The sequence below is a fragment of the Aquarana catesbeiana genome, linkage group LG02, assembly GCF_042186555.1.
Source record: "Aquarana catesbeiana isolate 2022-GZ linkage group LG02, ASM4218655v1, whole genome shotgun sequence".
NCBI lineage: Eukaryota > Metazoa > Chordata > Amphibia > Anura > Ranidae > Aquarana > Aquarana catesbeiana.
In genome coordinates, this window is record NC_133325.1 from 133,704,162 (window position 1) to 133,721,982 (window position 17,821).

Consider the following 17,821-nt stretch of genomic DNA (forward strand, 5'->3'; position numbering starts at 1 on the left):
TCTTCAACCTCTGTTTATTTATGTGCTTGTATTTTCCTTGTGGAAGAGTGCAGCTGTGTTCTGCTTTTATCCCCCACCATTGATTTTTCAACCTGTTGCTTCTCTTTCTTGCTCTCCACCATTGTTGTGCTCAGCTCAGTCAGGCTGGAGTCACTGACAGTTGAGGGGCCATAGATAAGCTGGTTAGATGATGGCTGGCAGATGGCTTCTAGTGATAGGGACTGTTAAACAATTCCATCATGTTTAGCTGTTGACACTAATCCTGCAGTTGAAAGCAACTTTTACAGCCATTGAGGCTTAGGAGTCAAAGGGTTATCCTTCCCTGGACTCAAAGGAGTTATAAATAGTTATCTGTTTAATGAGAGTGATTAACACCTTTTGAAAAAAAGAAGGCCACAGATGAGCATGTAAAACAGGAGGGAGTTGGATATCTTCAGAGGTTCTTTTTTTAGGTTTTACAAACTGACACTCCAGTATTTAAAGTAAAAGACAAAGAAGGGAATGGTTACGACCTCTTTCAGGTATTGTTCCAGTTTTTGTCAGTCCTTTGAGGAGAGTTGTCCTCACTTCCTGTTCTAGTGAGATAACCTAAATGAAATCTCTCCAGCATGGACTCACCCAAAAATAAAATGTGTTTTGTAGCGTGAGGAAAGCTATCCAATTGCGCCAGAAACTGTGGGAGTTCCCAACCCTTCCCCACCTACCTGGAGATGTATTAAAATGTATGGGATAAGAATGTGAATCAATGCATGCCCTTATGAAATACCATTCCTTTAAAAGACAATTGCAAAAATCTAAGTATGGTTTGGGACTCTCCATGTACTTCCTTGAGTCAATGACCACGAAGTCAAAAGGTTATATAAAACCATTTGTACAAAACTTTAATTATATAATTATAAAAAGAAAAAGGTTTTTTTTATAAAAACAAGTCAACAAAATATTTGTCCAGGGTGGTGTAATCCTGGGTTCAAGGATCCATTTTTAGTATGTATGTGTGTGTGTGTGTGTGTGTGTGTATATATATGTATGTATGTGTGTATATATATATATATATATATATAGCCAATGCATTTCAGGGGTAGACCTGCTTCGTTAGGGCCTCAGATCCTGTTAAATACTGTAACAACATTTGTAGAGCATGACAATCGGCGTTTCATACATCAAATAATAGATTATATTTTTCTATATACAGCACGGATGGATGAATCTCCCACTTCACCTACATATTGTGCTATTACTTTTTTTCCCCCTCTTTCCTTCCCCCCCCCCCCCTTCCTGTTCTTGTGACACACAGAATGTGGGGGACTGGAACCCCCCTAACAAAAACTCAGGCAGCAAATGAAAAACTGACAGTTATGAGAAATCCTCCTAAGGATCATATAGAGCAATAAAAAAGAGGAAAATAGCCATAGATGGATTAATCTTGCATTTATTTAATGATACAGGGTAAAACAGTTCTTAACGCCTGAACAGAATTTTGCATTTTTTGACATGTGTTAGTAAAATTTTAATATTTTTCTCCATAAATAAAAAATCCAAAAAACACAGCGGGTGGCATGAATAGTGACTAATCACTGTGATAGCCAATCAGAGGCCATCACAGTGATCAGGTGGTCGGGAACTGTTCATACGGGACTTGAGGCTCTCTGGTCTCTGTGGTGGGAGTGTGCTGTGCAGCGTGCTCCCTGCAAAAACCCAGGTTCAGAATTTCACGACCCCACAGGGCTAAAACCTCTTCTCCTCACATTACTTCCAGATTGGACAGCTGTTTTTTTTGTCAGGTGTTTGTGCTGTACAACTTCCCTCTTCTGTACTAATGGGCGGGGCTGCAACAAGCTTAGATAGTGGGCTGTGCTGAGCAGAGTATTTGGGCTTCATTTCTAAAGCCCCGAGTATGAATCCTTAAAAAATACCTGTCAACTACAGTAATTTGGACTGGTCATACACTAGCTGAATTTTGTTGGAATCTTTAGTTTCAGAAATGTATGTTCAATTTGTTAATCATTAGTGGGGTCAAATTGATGTTCATTTTGGATCCCAGTGACTTCAAAATTCGAAGGAGCGTGGTAAAGAATTTTTAGATAAGATGAATTTCTAAACGGTAATGTGGTTTTTCTTTAGGAAATTATTCATTCCAAAACCAAATGGTAAAAGCAAACTAAATTTTGAATTGCTTTCTAAAAACATTTGTGATGTCATCGAATGCACTGATAAATTTCATACGAGTATTTGTACAGACGTTCTCTGTAAATCTAATGGTGTTTGGCCGTGTTAGCTAAAAAGGCAGCTAGCTGCATCAAGTTAAGGCTAGATTAAAGGTAGAGCAATTAGATTGTATCCTCTGTGTTTAGCTGGGCATACAGTACCCACGCAGACTTTTTTTTTTTTTTTCATTTAACCTGCAGGCTGAATAAAGATAATCTAACAGATTTCCTTTCCCATGCTTATACAACATGGCTTAAGGAATCTCCTGCTTCAGTTGATGTATTCTGACTGCTGCAGCCTGGCACCTCTCAGAATACCTGAACAGCAATCGCTATTTGACCAACAATTTTCCACCCAGTTCTTTCGATTTTTTTTTTTTTTTTTTTCAGTCAAAGGATATTGGGTGAAAAGTGGCCAACAGGTCCACTCATCTAGTGTATTTGGGCCTGTTCCTTAGGAACCGACCTAGGTTTGTAAAATGTATACCCAGCTTTTAAGACCCAGTTTTAAAAGCTATATTTTTAAGTAATTTGTTGATATTTTAAACTAATTTCTGAAGATCATGGCTATACTGTGGTTTCACTTTGGCCTTTATTGCTTTCTCAGATAGTATTAGAAAAGGGACAAGGACTCTTTGGAACTGCTGCCCATTGTCCCCTAGCTTTTGCATAGAGCATCTCATCCATGGTGTGCAGTGACAGTTAGTGGTGGCAAAGTTGTCTTTGTCCAGAAGGCAGTATTCAGGGACCATTTTTGCATCTCATATTTGCCATGGAAATGACCATTTTGATTACTGTAAAAATGTTTTCCATCTCTTATCGTATTGTGCTCTGAGTTGCCTGACAGCTTTAGAATCCTCTTCAGTTTGATGTTTCCAAATTTTATGCAACATCTGCTAACAATACATCAATCACATCCTGTTAATGTTATCCTGTGTAAATATGGGAGCCTGATAAAAACATGAAGAGAACTGGTTCAAACTCAGCCTTAAGGTATTGGTGTCTTCTACTTTTCTGTACCACTGACTATGCTCATAATATGTTGTAAGGGTATGTTGTATATACAGTTGTGCTCATAAGTTTACATACCCTGGAAGAATTTTTGATTTTGTGACCATTTTTCAGAGAATATATGAATGATAACACAAAAACATTTCTTTCACTCATGGTTAGTGTTTGGCAGAAGCCATTTATTATCAATCAACTGTGTTTACTCTTTTTTTAAATCATAATCACAACAGAAACTACCCAAATTACCCTGATTAAAACTTTACATACCCTGGTGATTTTGGCCATATAACATGCACACAAGTTGACCAAAATTTTGGGTTTGAATGGCTATTAAAGGTAACCATCCTCACCTGTGATCTGTGTGCTTGTAATTAGTGTGTCTGTGTATAAAAGGTCAATAAGTTCCTGGATTCCTGACAGACCCTTGCATCTTTCATCCAGTGCTGCACTGATGTTTCTGGATTCTGAGTCATGAGGAAAGCAAAAGACTTGTCAAAGGATCTGTGGGAAAAGGTAGTTGAACTGTATAAAACAGGAAAGGGATATAAAAAGATATCCAAGGAATTGAGAATGCCAATCAGCAGTGTTCAAACTCTAATTAAGAAGTGAAAATGAGGGGTTCTGTTGAAACCAAACCACGGTCAGGTAGATCAACTAAAATTTCAGCCTCAACTGCCAGTAAAATTGTTCGGGATGTAAAGAAAAACCCACAAATAACTTCAGGTGAAATACAGGACTCCCTGAAAACATGTGGTGTGGCGGTTTCAAGATGCACAATAAGGAGGCACTTGAAGAAAGATGGGCTGCATTGTCGAGTCGCCAGAAGAAAGCCATTACTACACAAATGCCACAAAGTATCCCGCTTACAATATGCCAAACAGCACAGAGACAAACTCAAACCTTCTGGCACAAAGTCATTTGGTGTGATGAGACCAAATTGAGCTTTTTGGCCACAACCATAAACGCTACATTTGGGGAGGAGTCAACAAGGCCTATGATGAAAGGTACACCATTCCTACTGTGTAAAATGGAGGTGGATCGCTGATGTTTTTGGGGATGTGTGAGCTACAAAGGCACAGGAAATTTGGTCAAAATTAATAGCAAGATGCAGTATGTTAACAAAAAATACTGGAGGAACATTTGCATTCATCAGCTAGGAAGCTGCGAATGGGACGTACTTGGACATTCCAACATGACAATGATCCAAAACACACAGCAGAATAAAGTGAAGGTTCTGGAGTGGCCATCTCAGTCTCCTGACTTCAATATCATTGAGCCACTCTGGGGAGATCTCAAACGTGCAGTTCATGCAAGACAGCCCAAGAATTTACAGGAACTGGAGGCTTTTTGCCAAGAGGAATGGGCAGCTTTACCATCTGAGAAGAGGAAGAGCCTCATCCATAAATACCACAAAAGACTTCAAACTGTCATTGATGTTAAAGGGGGCAATACGCTGTATTAGAACTGAGGTATGTAAACTTTTGATAATGGTCATTTGGGTAGTTTCTGTTGTGATTCTGATTTAAAAAGGGTAAACACAGTTGATTGATAATAAATGACTTCAGCCAAACACTAACCAAAACTAACTAACCAAACGCTAACCATGAGTGAAAGAAAAGTTTTTGTGTTATCATTCATATTCTCTGAAAAATGGCCAAGAAATCATAAATTCTGCCAGGGTATGTAAACTTTTATGAGCACAACTGTATTTATGCATTAATTATGAATTGTGGATCACTTTTTTCTTTTTGCCTTTTTGATATAGATTAATGTTCGTGTGACCACCATGGATGCGGAGCTGGAGTTTGCCATTCAGCCGAACACAACTGGCAAGCAGCTGTTTGACCAGGTACATATATTGACATTGACACCTCTTTTGTAATATATTATTGTACCATTTTTAGTATAAATGTATCTTTCTGGCACAAAGTACAGACTGTATTCCTGTTGAACAACTGTTGCATTATTATCGGTGATGGGGTTAAAAGCAACCACTTGAAACAGAACTGCCTTATGTATGAGTGTATGGGAAAAAAAAAGAAAAGTTTTTTAATTTAAAGCCTAATCTCTGCAGAAAACAATTTCTTGATCATTCAGTACAGGATACAGACATCTTTAAATGTATTATGATTGTGTTATATGCTACCGCCTTCTGGTCCCCAGGGTCCCTTCCTGGACACCTGCCTGGTAGAAGATGCAGGGCCGACCTGTAATGTTGCTTTGCACTAGGTCCTGGTGTGGGTGCTCCCCTTGGCACATAGTACAACATATGGCATTAGCTGCAAGGTGCTTTACAGGTCTGGAGCTGTGGTCTGCCTGGTGCAGAGGCCAGTTTTTAAAGACCCCTGTGGAAGGAAAAACCAGTAGGAGTTACTTTCCCCTTATTTCTGTAACTGACATGTTTAGTACAGGGCAGTAGCCCTTTAAATGTTTCAACGCAGGGTTCTAAGTTATTCCCTTTTTAAAATGAGTTGCAAACCACTGTCCACCCTTCCACTGGTGTGGTGTAGGGTTCCAGTTTATCCAGGGTACTGTTTTTTTGGTGCCATTTAGTTGTGTGTTACTAAAGGGTGGCTGGTGTAGTATTCTTGCACCGTATGAGAGTGCTGTTCTGTGCCTGTGAAAAATGAGCACTACTGTGCCTGTGCCGCCCATTCCCAGGAGGTTACTGTGCAATGCGAATCCTGCCTCTTCCTCTTTGGAATTGGGACACTGGCCGAGCAACATCTCCTACTTCTCCTGAGGGCACATTGCAGCAGTTTGCACTCACAGATCCTGGGTTACAGTGGCCTGCAGGTGCTTGCAGGAAGTCATAAGTATCCCTCTGAGGATATTTTCTTCATGGGGATAAGGGGTCATATTGGCTCAGTAGTTCAGGCTCAGCCTTTAGCTCCATTGGGGGTTGTATTGCAGGGCCCTAGTACACTCTACTCTGATGATTGCCCCAATTCTGAATCCCTTCCTTTCTCTTGTTGTTCAGCCAGATCGTCTGCTGCACCAGTCTCATCCTCCCGTTCTTGAATTTTCTGCAAGAGTCAGATTTCACAGGCAAAATTTTGGACTTTGTCGAGGCTCTAGACCACAAGGGTCATGACTGTGCCCCTTCCACCTCCCCTCTTGAGTCAATCTTTGACTTGTCCTAGAGTAACTTACAGTGCAAGAGGAGGAGTGTCATGAATCTGCAGTAATGATTCATGCCCTGTCTGTATACCTCTCTGGTCTGTGTATCAGCTTAAGGACCGTGGTCTCACACCTGCATGTTTAAGTAATCTTCTCTCATTATGGCTCCACCCCAGCCTCTAACAGGAAACACTACTGAACTCCGTGCACTGCAAGCCAGCCTTGCCCGAGCAATGTTATGTTAAGGCTTCCCTGTGTGTTTCTTGCCATGTGCTCTACGTTTGACTACGTGTACTGACTTTGACTTGTTATGCTGACTATCCCTGTCTGCTTGTAGCCCCGACCTGGATGTTTTCTCCTGACCATACCTGTCTGCTTGCTGCCCCGACCCTTAGCTTGTCTTCCTGACTGTCCCTTGTTGCCCTGGATTGCTGCTTCCTCTCCATTCACCAGAGCCAGCCATGAGCGTGAGCTTGGAGACCCTGGGGGCCGCAACCTGGAGTCAGCTGCAGCGAAGTCCATCCTCGCCATCAATGGTTCTGGTGAAAACCTGCTGGCTCTTGGACTCCGCATCTTGGGAAATCTTATGCTCTAGCTCCCTGTTTGATCCTTGTCTGTGCTCAGGTGGAGCTGCTTTCCTGAACCACCCAGAGCTTCATCCGCAGCAGTCAGCCGAAGGGTCCATAACCTTAGCAGTGCATTCCCAACCCCAGCGGTGTGCACCTGTCACCTGGCATCAGGTGACATGACAAGGAGCTGCCAGCTGAGAATGATTCCCCACCTTCTGCGATATCAGATCGGATATGGATATTTCTTCCAAGCTCAAAGAGACTGTTGCTACACCTATGGAAGCTGTATACTTTTGTTTAGCATTAGAGCAGCCAAAGGTATCAAATATCTAAGGTTCCCCATGCTAGCTAAGACGTCCTTGTGTTGTGGAGGTGTTTGGCCCATGCTGGATCTGAAAACTCACTTGTCCCTATGTTTTCTTTGGCAATGCCAGATCAGTCAGTACCTGTCTCCTTAAGGGGGATTTTCTGGCCAAATCAATATCCAGAGTGCCTATCTACACCTTTTTATATTTTGCTGTCTCACCATTCTCTGCGGTTTCAAGTCAGCGATCAGCATTACCAGTTTGTTGTCCCTCTTTGGGCCTGTCCACATTCTTACAGGTTTTCATCAAGGTACTTACACACAGTTCTGGCTTTGCTCTGTTAAGTGATTTATGTTGTCGGGTACCTGGACAATCTCCTGTTAAAGGATCAGTCTTCCCTGTCAGACAACATCCACCAAGATGGTACAGGCTCTGCAGAGCATTGATTTGGATATTCAACCTCCAGAAGTCATTGCCGGACCCATCTTGCAGATTGAAATACCTGGGTCTGGTGCTGGGCCTGTCCTTGTCCATAATTTTTTGCCTCAGGACAAACTTCTGTCTCTTCATTCACATGCCAAAGCCCCATTCTGGTTTAGTTCTTTGCTTGGGTTTTATGGTGGCCCCCTTCGAGGCAGTGCCATATGCCTAATTTAATCTCAGACCATTGCAACCCAACATTCTGGCCGTGTGACACAAAGCGACTTATTCCTTGGACTGCCCTATATGTCTGCCTGCCAGGGTCAGACTCTCTCTAGCATGGTGGTTTTCCAACCCGGAACTGGAGTTAGGGAAGCCCTTTCCTCCACAGATCTCAGAATGGATGCCAGCCTGTAAGGGCAGGAAGCGGTCTTGAACGCCTTGTTGGTGCAGGTGACTTGGTCATCGGAGAAAGCTCAATTTCTTGTCAACATTTTGGGACTTAGGATGATTTTTTTTTTTTTGTTCCTTCAAAGCTGCAATCCTATAATGAGGGCACCCAATGAAAATAGAGCTGGAAAATGCCATGGCGGTTAGCATATATGAACCTCCAGACATTGCGCAGCTCTAAGGGAAGCAGACATGATCCTCACTTGAGCAGAACTTCATGTTCTGACCCTGTCCTCCATCTGCATCCCAGGTGTAATAAAAAATTGGCAGATGAAATTTCTCTGTTGTCTGTGCCTAGATTCAGGAGAATGGAATCTCCATCCAAAAGTCTTTCAAATATTTGGCCATTGGTGGGGAATGTCCCATGTTATCCATATTGAACAACAAAGTTAGATAGGTTTGTCGCCAATGCTCTGGTAACACCACAGGATCAGTTCAGCTTGGTCTATGCCTATCCAGCCCTCCCAGATTTTTCCTTGCTTACTCCGCGGGATAGAGGAGGGCATTCTGGTGGTCCTCGTTGCACCAAATTGGCCCAGGAGGACATGTTACTCAGACATACTCCAGCTCTTGTGGACCCTTCTGGATTGTTCATACCTCCTGCCCCAAGGGCCAGTGTTCCATCCTGCTTCTCGTTGACTGATTTTAACAGCAGGGGCCTTTCAGACACCGTTATCCCTACCCTCTTGAAGTCTTGGAAGTGTCATAAACTGCCATTGCACTTGGAAGGCCTGTTTTGCTTGTTACAAGTTGAAGAACTTTCATCCTAGGAAGTACTTTGTGTGACATTCTGTCTTTCTGGTGTGAACCAATAGTTGGCCTTGAGTACCATTAAGGGACAAATCTTGGCCTTTGTGTCAGATACCTTTTTGGCCTCTCACTCTCTGATTATGTTCTTTGTTCGGGAGTAGCTCGCTTCTCTCCCCATGTTTGTTCTCTTGTTTCCCCCTGAAATCTCAATCTGGTTCTTTCATTTCTGCAGAAGCCACCCTTTGAATCTATTAGGGATATTCCCTTGTCTGACGTTACTGGTAAGGTAGCCTTTCTTGTGGCTATTGCATTCTTCAGAGTCTAGCTTGGCGGCCTTATACTGTAAGCTGCCTTTCTTATTGCTGGACAAGGTTATTTTGATGCCTCCCTCTTCCTGATGGTGGGTTCTGTCATCCTCCTTAAAGGGGTGTTCCAGCCGCTATTTTTTTTTAAAGTCAGCAGCTACAAACACTGTAGCTGCTGACTTTTAATAAGGACACTCACCTGTCCAGCAAGCCCACGATGTGGGCCCCCGAGGCCGATCCGTCCATCTTAATGAAGGGAAGCCTTGTGGCTTCACTGCCAGTTTCCTACTGCGCATGCGCGAGTCGCGTGGCGCTTTGTGAATGGCCCCGTTGTTTTCTGGGACACACATGTCCCAGAATGCAACGGGGCCGCTCGCCGAAGAGGAGGAAGGATTTTGTCCTTTCTTCCTTATGTCCTGCACTGAAGTATTCTAAGCAAATTTCCCTGCACTGTCTGGACATAGTGCATGCTGTGTGAACTTACCGCTCAACTCTGAAACTGAGCATTTCATGGGCCTTTCAGCTATAAGGAATCGGCTTTTGTTAACACGTTTGTTAAAGTGGAATTAGACCTCAGCAAAAACAAGTTTTAATTGTACCCCAGGAGCTTTTAAACATAATGTGCTGGCATGCACAGCATATTGACACGTTATGGCAGTATTACCTGGCAAGCCATCTGACCTTTTGACTGCTTGGTTGGCCACTCCTCAGTGACATTATTCCTGTGCATGGGAGTCACACTATCAGAGCAAAGAACGGTGCTGTATATGTATGATTAGTATGGAATGTGTATCCTGCAACAATATTGACACAGAATAGCACAGGACAAATGGGTATATCATTCTATGGTTTGCTGATCCACAAGCTTCCATTGCATAAGATTTTTACTATGTCAGAAATGTCTCTATAGTGGTAATTTTGTCTCCTTTTGTAGGTGGTGAAGACAGTCGGTCTGCGTGAAGTCTGGTTCTTCGGGCTGCAGTATGTAGACAGTAAAGGTTATTCAACGTGGCTAAAGCTGAATAAAAAGGTTTGTTGCCCCTCTTAATCTACTTTTTTATAGTTCTGATATATCCCTTTAGCATTTTTAGCTATTCAGTCTTTTGTTTAGCGTTTTAATTACAAGCCTGTTATTTTTATTTTATTAGGTTTAATAGGTTTATTTTTAGACCTACAGTTTTAGGTCAGGCTGGCTACTTCTAATGTGCTTGAATCCGTGTAAGAGAATTGAGTGATCAGCCTTCCATGAGTAAATTAAACCTATGGTTTCGTCAGGTTAAATGTGCGCATACACATTTATCTAGATTATGGAACCACCTAATGTCTGTAGGACACTTGCAGACACCGGCTCATTGTGGGTATTGCCATCAGACCAGTTTGAAATCCTTGTCGGGTAACTCTTTAACCAGATATAAACCAGAGGTGTCTGCAGCACAATTGCCCTAAGGGCCAGTTTATACTGCAGCAATGCCAGACATTGCATGTGATTCACACCGCACTGCTGTGCAGATCACATGCGATGTCTGTGTGATGCAAATTCAGCCATACATATCGGGCCAAACTCGTTCAGGACCCTTTTTTTTTTTTTTTTGTCTGCACCAGAAGCGGATCCGATTCTTGTCCAAATTGACGGTTCGCACTGCGATATGCAAACTGATCTGGGGGTGTCATTAACTTTGTAGTGACACTCCCAGCGGTTCGCTTAGGGCAGTGTAAACTGCCTGCGAGTCAGGTGCGATGCAGGAACCTGCACTGGATTTGCAGGGTTTCCGCATCACACCAGTGTGAACCGAACCGAAATGGTCACCCACTACAGTTGTTTGTTTAGACACTGACTGGCTGTATCAGGCCTGGTAATCCTGCCATGTTTTTCTAGAGGTGACTACAAACTGTCAAAATACATTGTGCAAAAATGGTGCACTCTTATGGTCCAGAGAAATGATGTGCATCTGACACTGTAGCAAGTGCAAGAGGCTCTCTAAAAGCAGATTACATGGGAACTTTGAGCATCAATGGCAGAAGTAGAGCTTTGTGATGCTGGCCATAGATGGATTATTGTTGTTATTTTCCTAATTGTTCTGATCTAAATAAAAAAAAAAAAAAAATGGTGGATGGAGGAATCCTCCTAGCTGTACTATTGTTTTCAGACAGTTTTCAAACATTCCTGTTCAACAGAGGTCAATCATTAGTAAGTCTTCTGTTGAGTGGAAACAGCCATAGATGGATTGAGATTTGGCGGTTCCCTGCTAAACCAGCCAGATTTTCATCCATCTTTGGCCAGCTTAAGGGTGGACAATGGAGAAGTAGAACTGGAACAGGTGCATCCAAACTATTACCTCCTGTGTAATGCCTGGTGAGCCTCAAGAACACAGCACCCAACCTGGGAAGTCTGTGTAAACCTCCATGTACAATCCATGCAAAAAAGGGAGAAGGGCTGGTGCCATGAACGTCCGTTAAAACATAATTTTATTATTGCAGGTGATCAGCAGCCAAAAAATGCATTCAAGTCGCACTACCTAATCGCACTGAAAATGGGACCACATTTTAGCCGCACTAGGGTGAACCTAGCCTAACTGTAAATCTGTTACATGTTTCCAATCACATAGCATAACTTAATAAAACATTGTTACTTATTTTATTAAGTGAATAAAACTCCTACCTAGCTTTCCCCTTCCGTGTAATGGGGGGGGGGGGGGGGGGGGGGGTTTGTATGTGCACCACAATTGACCTTGCCTGTACTCTACTAACCAGTGAGTGTCAGAATAGCTTGCATTCCTAAGTATAAACCTACTCCAAAGAAACAACTGGAAAGGTAAGAAGGTTTTTTTTTTTTTAATTATTTTTGGTATGTTGTGTGAATTTAGTAGGGGTTTCTTAAATTTGGCTGCAAAAAGTGGAAGTGGACTTTAACCACCTCCCTCCCACCGTATTGTCAATTGACGGACGGGCTGCGGCTCTCGTTCTGAAACGACAGCATATGACGTTGCCACACGCGGCGATGGTGCGCTTTGTCCCTGGGACACAGCGCACCACTGATCTCGGTAAAGAGCCAATGACAAGGCTCTTTACCCATGTGATCAGCTGTGTCCGATCACAGCTGATCACATGTAAACAAGGAATTATCGGCATTCCTTTCCTCACACTGAGTGTGTGAGGAGGGTCTTGGGAGCCAATCGGCAGCATTTCCTCACAGGAGAGATCTGCACAGATAATTAGTGCGTGCTCAGCAGTGATGCCAGTTAGTGCTGCATATTAGTGCCTTCTAATCGGTGCTGTGTCATTAGTGCACATCAGTGAAGGAGAAAAATTACTTATTTACAAAATTTTATAACCGAAACTAAGAAAAACTTTTCTGTCTTTTTTTTTTTTTCCTTCATTTCTTTGACAAAAAATAAAAATCCAGAGATGATTAAATACCATCAAAGAAAGCTCTGTCTCAAACAAAATTATAAAAGTTTCCTTTGGGTACAGCGTTGAATGACAATTGTCATTCAAATTGTGACAGCGCTGAAAATGGTTTGGGCAGGGAGGGGGTAAAAGTGCCCAGTAGGAAAGTAGTTAAAGCTGTGTTAATGTTTTTTTTCTTGATTGGGTAAGTATAGAATAACAGAAGGGTTAAAATACTTGTCCTGGGGAAAAAAACTGCTTTAGATTTCCTTTAGAGCTGGCCAATATCTGAAGGCTGAAGCAGTAGATCATGTGACTTCTGTTATAATGAAGGATCCGAGTTTGAATTGGTGAACTGTCTCAAGTACAGATCGTGTGAATGAATGCCTAGGTCTTCAGACGTGCCCCATATGTAGCATTATTTAAGGAAAGGTAGGTATTTCACCCTTTTTATTGGTATTTACTTGCCTATCCTTAAAAGATAACATAGCTTTAACTACCTTCCGCCCACCGTATAGTAAAATGAGGGTGGGCGGGATCCCCTCTCGTTCTGGGTTGCCGTCCTATGATGGTGCCCCCGTGTCACTGCTCTCACGTGGTGATCAGGGTCGTGCTGTATCCCTAGGACGACCTGGCTCCTTTACCCATGTGATCGGCTGTGTCCAGTCACAGCTGATCACATGTAAATACGGAAGTGCCATTTATCGGCTCTCCCTCGCCTCACGCTGACAGAGTGTGAGGAGAGGAGAGCCGATCCGCGCCATCTTTTGGCAAGGGAGACTATACAGATAATCAGGGCACTGATCAGTGCAGTCACAGCAGTGCCCATCAACGATGCCAGTCAGTGCACATCGGTGACACCAGTCAGTACTGCCTTTGTGCCAATCAGTGCCTGCTCATCGGTGCCGTCAATCAGTGAAGCATATTGGTGCCCTTTAGTGCCGCCTCATCCGCGCACATCAGTGAAGGAGAAAAATGTACTTATTTACAAAATTTACTGACAAACTAATGCCGCGTACACACGGGCGGACTTTTCGACCGGACTGGTCCGGCGGACTTTTGAACGAACGGACTTGCCTACACACGATCACACCAAAGTCCGACGGATTCGTACGTGATGACGTACGACCGGACTAAAATAAGGAAGCTGATAGCCGGTAGCCAATAGCTGCCCTAGCGTGGGTTTTCGTCCGTCGGACTAGCATACAGACGAGCGGATTTCTCGATAGCAACTGGCTCCGGCGGAGTTACGACGTAAAGATATGAAGCATGTTTCAAATCTAAAGTCCGTCAGATTTTCGACTGGAAAAGTCTGCTGAAGGTCCGATGAAGCCCACACACGATCGGATTGTCCACCAGACTCGGTCCGTCGGACCAGTCCGATAGAAAAGTCAGCTCGTGTGTACGAGAAACCTTTAAAAAAAAATTTAGTCTTTTTTTGTTTTTTTTTGTTTTTTAGCAAAAAAACAAACCCAGCAGTGATTTAAATGTCACCAAAAGAAAGCTCTATTTGTGTAAAAAATGACAAAAATGTTATTTGGGTACAGCATTGCATGACCGCGCAATTGTCATTCAAAGTTTGACAGCACTGAAAGCTGAAAATTGGCCTGGACAGGAAGGAGGTAAAAGTGCCTGGTATTGGAGCAGTTAAAGGCTGAGTTCACCTTTACATAAAAAATAGATGTACATTTTGCAGGAAAAAATTGTGCATGTGATTTTACAAACAGGAGCCTGGAGGTATTGTACCCATGATCAGCAGATCGGAAGTGCAATGGCAGGCTTCTGCACACTGCCTGTACCTCTGTATGGACTGTTGTGGCAGAGCTGTAGGCAATGTGAATGAACGATGGGCAAGCTGATCAGCATGCTCTAAGTTCATTCAAACTACAAGTACATCTGCTGCGGTGGCTGACAGTACTTGTAGTTTAGTAATTCACAGGAAACTGCATGAATGACGTGGCTATGTGGACAGAGCTACTTTTAAAAAATGACAGCAGGTACGTGGAGATGAATCTCCGCCCGTGGTGAGGTGGTGTTGTATCATTGCCTTGCCCCCCGCTTTGACCCCGTGAAACCACAACCAAGTGCAGAGCTGCACCATTCACTTGAAAGCAACAGGGTATATTTTCTTCCACGAAGCAACATAAGGGGAAGCAGTTGGGGGAGTAATAAAAACAAGGCTCAACCACAGGGTTTTACCACCCTCAAGCGCTAATGTGAACAAGCCCTGATTGTTGAAATCTACCTGCTTTTTATATTTTGGATAACTTTGCTGTTTAAGACCACATTGATATCATTAGGTGTCTGAATTAGTCTAGAGTGAGTAATGGACAAATACATATACCTGTAAAATATACGATCTACCCGGCCTCTAATGAGCTGGTCTGATGTAGGAGAGGGCCCTTACCCTGCTAGCTATTTTAGAATGTTAGGCAGGCATGCCTGGCTTCTGTGGGAGCCTCACCCCCCCCCCCCCCCCCCCCCCCCCCCCCCAGTACTTTTCCTAGTGTTTGCAAACTGGACAACAAATCTAAAATACCCAAGAAACCTACAACTGAGGCAAAGCGTTTGCAGGGGTCAGAATATTTTTTACTGTCTAATGTGAAACATCCCTCTTATAATGCGGGCTATGTGGGATACCAGGAACCACGGTGAAAAAGCTGTTCTACAGAATTCAGATCCATTAACCACTTTAGCCCTGGAAGAATTGACCCCCTTCCTGACCAGGCCATTTTTTTGCGATACGGCACTGCTTCACTTTAACTGACAATTGCGCGGTCGTGCTACGTTGTATCCAATCATTTAAGCCCTGTTTTTCCCCACAAATAGAGCTTACTTTTGGTGGTATTTTATTACCTCTGTGGTTTTTATTTTTTGAGCTACAAACAAAAAAAGTGTAAATTTTGAAAAAAAAACACTCTTTTGTACTTTTTGCTATAGTAAATATCCCAAAAAAATGTAAAAAACAAAAACAAATGTCTTCATCAGTTTAGGCCGATACGTATTCTTCTACATATTTTTGAAAAATAAAATTTCAATAAATGTATATTGATTGGTTTGCGCAAAAGTTATAGCGTCTACAAAATAAGGGATAGATTTATGGCATTTTTATTCTTATGTTTTTTTTTTTTTTTTTTACTAGTAATTGCGGTGATCTGCAATTTTTTTTATTTTTTTTATCGGGACTGGAACATTGCGACGGACACATCGGACACTTTTTTGGGACCAGTGACACTTGTACAGTGATCAGACCTAAAAATGGCCACTAATTACTGTATAAATGTCACTGGCAGGGAAGGGGTTAACACTATGGGGCGATCAAGGGGTTAAATGTGTTCTAACTGTGGGGGGATGTGGCTGGCTAGAGGAGGAACAATCTCGTTGTTCCTACTTAGTAGGAACACACAATCTGTGTCCTCTCCCCTGACAGAACCAGGATTTGTGTGTTTATACACACAGATCCCGGTTTTCACTCTGTCGCATGTGCCCGGCGGTCATCACGCCCGCTGGGCACGCGTGTTGGCTCCAGGGACACGCTGTGCGAGCGCCTGCTGCAGCGTTTTAAAGAGCCAACTTACAGCTACGACGGCTCGTGCAGGGGAGCCATCCTGCTGCAGTATAACTGCGGCGGCTGGTTCAGGAAGGGGTTGTAAACCCTCGTGTTTTTTCACCTTAAGGTAAAAAAACTTCTGTCTCGGCTCTTGATTGGATATATTAATAGCAGCGCAGCTATTGGCTCCTGCTGCTGTCAGTCAAATCCAATGATGTGGTCACTGGGGGGTGGAACCGAGTACGGCATTCTGTGTCTATGGACGTAAATGCTGGACTCGAGCGCACCGCGAGTGCCGTTGGGGGACCCCAGAAGATGATGATCGGGGCCACTCTGTGCAAAACGAACTGCACAGTGGAGGTATGACATGTTTGTTTCAGTTATTGCAGTTATCCTGATTTCAGAAAGTTTATTCTGTTGACGGGAACAGGAAATTATATTAATGATCAATTTTATTTTGCATTGTCCAATGTTTTTACATTTTGCCCACACAGAATGCTAAGCCTTGCTCCTTGCTATTTAACTCCAAAATGACAGAGCCTTCATAGACAGCCGAAGCAGGTTGGCTAGGTATCCAGAGAGAGGAGGGCTTATTCTTTATGCCTCATGTACACTGCTGCTACTAAACGGATGTTTAGGAGCAGTTGGCCGTTTTTTTCAGCTGCCCCTGAACTCTCCTCTGTTGTCTTAGGCCTCTTTCACATGGACGATCCGTATGTCCGTTTTTCATCCTTCCATTTTCGGATGAAAAACGGACATACATTCATCCCTATGGAGCGTCGGATGTCAGCGGTGACATGTCCGCTGACATCCGACCCCGCTCCGATCCGAAAAGTGTAACGGAGGAAAAACCTACTTTTCCATCCGTTATCGGATCGGGTGACGACGGACACTACGGTCCGTGGTCATCCGATCCCCCCATAGGGGAGAGCGTCGCTCTGACAGGTGCATCGCTGCACAGTGTGCAGCGATGCACCTGTCATCTTCCTGCTCAGCGGGGATCGGCGGAGCGATCCCCGCTGAGCCAGCGGATGTTCACGGGGCGGAACAGTGATGAAAGAGGCCTTAGGCCTCATGCACACGAGACGCTGTTAAACGCGCGTTCAGAGGCAGTTGGACTGTTTTTTCAACTGCCCCCCATTCAATGTTATCCTATGTGTCCATGTACACAGTCTCATTTTTGGGCGTTTTTAGGCAGTTGCGTTTAACCTCGTTTTTCCAGAAGCAAAAAAAATGGGTTCAGATGCAAAAGTTTTCCACGTTTCAGACGCCAAACGCGGCTAAACGCCGGTACCACGTTTAGCCGCGTTTGCGTTTATAAGTGTTTTTAAAGGAACATTTTACAACCCGACTTTGGGGCTTCATATCTCGGGGCCACTTGGTGCTAGGAACCCCAAATTTGCTAACACAGGACTAACACTATAACATATCCACATTTGGGGTTCCTAGAGATATGGGGCCCCAAATCAGGTCGGAAAATGTCATTGCTGCAGAAGTGTTTGACATTTTGCAACCCGAATTTGGGGCCCCGTATCTCGGGGCCACTTGGTGCTAGGAACCCCAAATTTGGATATGTTGTAGTGCTAGTTCCACTGTGTTAGCACCAAGTGGCCCCAAAGTTGGGTCGCAAAATGTCATTCTCTGCTTTGTAGACGCTTCTAGACACAAACACACTAAAACGCGGCTGAACACGGCATGCAAACTCGGCAAAACGGGCAGTTTCTAAACGCCTGTTTCAGCTTTCAAAAAC

The 17,821-nt window shown here is 43.5% G+C and overlaps 1 protein-coding gene across 1 annotated transcript in view; it reads left to right on the forward strand.

The window, feature by feature from the left end:
- The window catches only part of RDX (radixin), a 227,520-nt gene that overhangs the window by 108,796 nt on the left and 100,903 nt on the right, over window positions 1-17,821 (forward strand). The window contains exons 3-4 of the mRNA XM_073613487.1: window positions 4,981-5,064; window positions 10,069-10,164. Coding sequence (XP_073469588.1) covers window positions 4,981-5,064; window positions 10,069-10,164 — 180 coding nt within the window. The remainder of the gene's footprint in view (window positions 1-4,980; window positions 5,065-10,068; window positions 10,165-17,821) is intronic.